The sequence below is a fragment of the Condylura cristata genome, unplaced genomic scaffold (genome assembly GCF_000260355.1).
Source record: "Condylura cristata isolate star-nosed mole 26May11 unplaced genomic scaffold, ConCri1.0 scaffold00022, whole genome shotgun sequence".
Lineage (NCBI taxonomy): Eukaryota > Metazoa > Chordata > Mammalia > Eulipotyphla > Talpidae > Condylura > Condylura cristata.
The window spans coordinates 35,440,648-35,441,932 of NW_004567123.1; the positions used below are offsets into that span (position 1 = coordinate 35,440,648).

At 60.5% G+C, this 1,285-nt stretch overlaps 1 protein-coding gene across 2 annotated transcripts in view; it reads left to right on the plus strand.

The window, feature by feature from the left end:
• Window positions 1-832: 832 nt before the first annotated feature.
• The window catches only part of SPO11 (SPO11 meiotic protein covalently bound to DSB), an 11,906-nt gene continuing 11,453 nt past the window's right edge, over window positions 833-1,285 (plus strand). For both annotated transcript variants that reach the window (XM_004686908.1, XM_004686909.1), the window contains exon 1: window positions 833-963. In XM_004686908.1, the coding sequence (XP_004686965.1) occupies window positions 833-963 (131 nt within the window). The remainder of the gene's footprint in view (window positions 964-1,285) is intronic.

Consider the following 1,285-nt stretch of genomic DNA (forward strand, 5'->3'; position numbering starts at 1 on the left):
TCAGATAAGTCACAAAAGACTTTCCCGTCAAAGTATGGTCCAAAGATGATGTAGTCTCTAACTCCTCTTTAAAGGCTAATTGTTTTGATTTGAAACTCGAATTTATCTGCATATCCTGCATTTTAATTTATTAAATCTGGTAGCCCCTTCTGACAGAGCTGGGGTGTTAACCTCGGGAATCCACGGGCAGATGGGCCACCTGTCCTCTCCCACAAAACACCACCATCGCATTAGGAACCTCCTGGGTTGATTATGAAAATTAAAAGCCAGAGACTGAGTGAAATGGGCTTTGTAAACTCTCAAATTGATGGAAGCAGTAGCAAGTAGCAGCAGCAAACTGATACAGATAAGCAGTAGAAAGGGCAGGATTTCACTGGCCCTGATCACTGCTGAGTCCAGTGCAGCACACAGATGCAGGGCCACGACGATTTGTTTTAAAGAAAATTAACAATATTACAGGCAGAATGGATAGGACTGCAGGAGGACTGCAGGATGACAGGTAGGCAGGTAGGTGGAGACAGACAAAGTAGACAGTAGACAGATGGCTACATAAGAGACAGACAAAATCGTTCCAAGCAATGTCTGGGTGCAGCACTCCAAGCAGGGAGAAGGCCACCCCGGCGCCACCTGCGCACTGACTCCAGCGGCCCCACGCGCACGCGGCTCACCGAGGTGTGGTGCGCATGCGTCTGTCCCGCCCAGGGAGGTGTGCGCATGCGTGGGCGGGGCCCGCTCTGGCCCCGGAAAGCGCGCGCCGGCCGAGGGACGAGGGACGAGGGACGAGGGACGAGGGACGAGCGCCGACGGCGTCAGGCTCCTGGTCCTGCTGCTCATGGCGTTTGCGCGCGTGGGCCCTGAGGCCTCGTTCTTCGAGGCCCTGGACCAGCACAGGGCTGCCCTGCTGGCCACCCTGAGGAGAGACGGAGGGGAGCCGGAGGGCGGGGGGACCCGCCAGGCCTCTGGGTACGTGCGAGCCAGCAGGCGAGACAGGCCTGGGCCGGCGCCCGAGGCCTGGGGTGTGGCGGCCACAGGGCCCCCCATCCCCCGAACATGCCCCTCCTGGGGCTCCCCTTCCTGCCCCGTCACACCCGCCTCGTGGGTGCGCCTCCAGAATGCCGCCCTTCTAGAAGGTTCCAGGCGCGCCCCACAGCCGGCTCACGGTCTCCTGAGGTCGCCGAGGTCCGCACTCGGGGCTCCGTCTGGCTCCGTGTCGGTCCAGATGGGGCGGGAGGGGGTGCTCGGCCCAGAAGTCGGGGCGTCGGGGTGGGCGCGCGGGCGGCGGTCC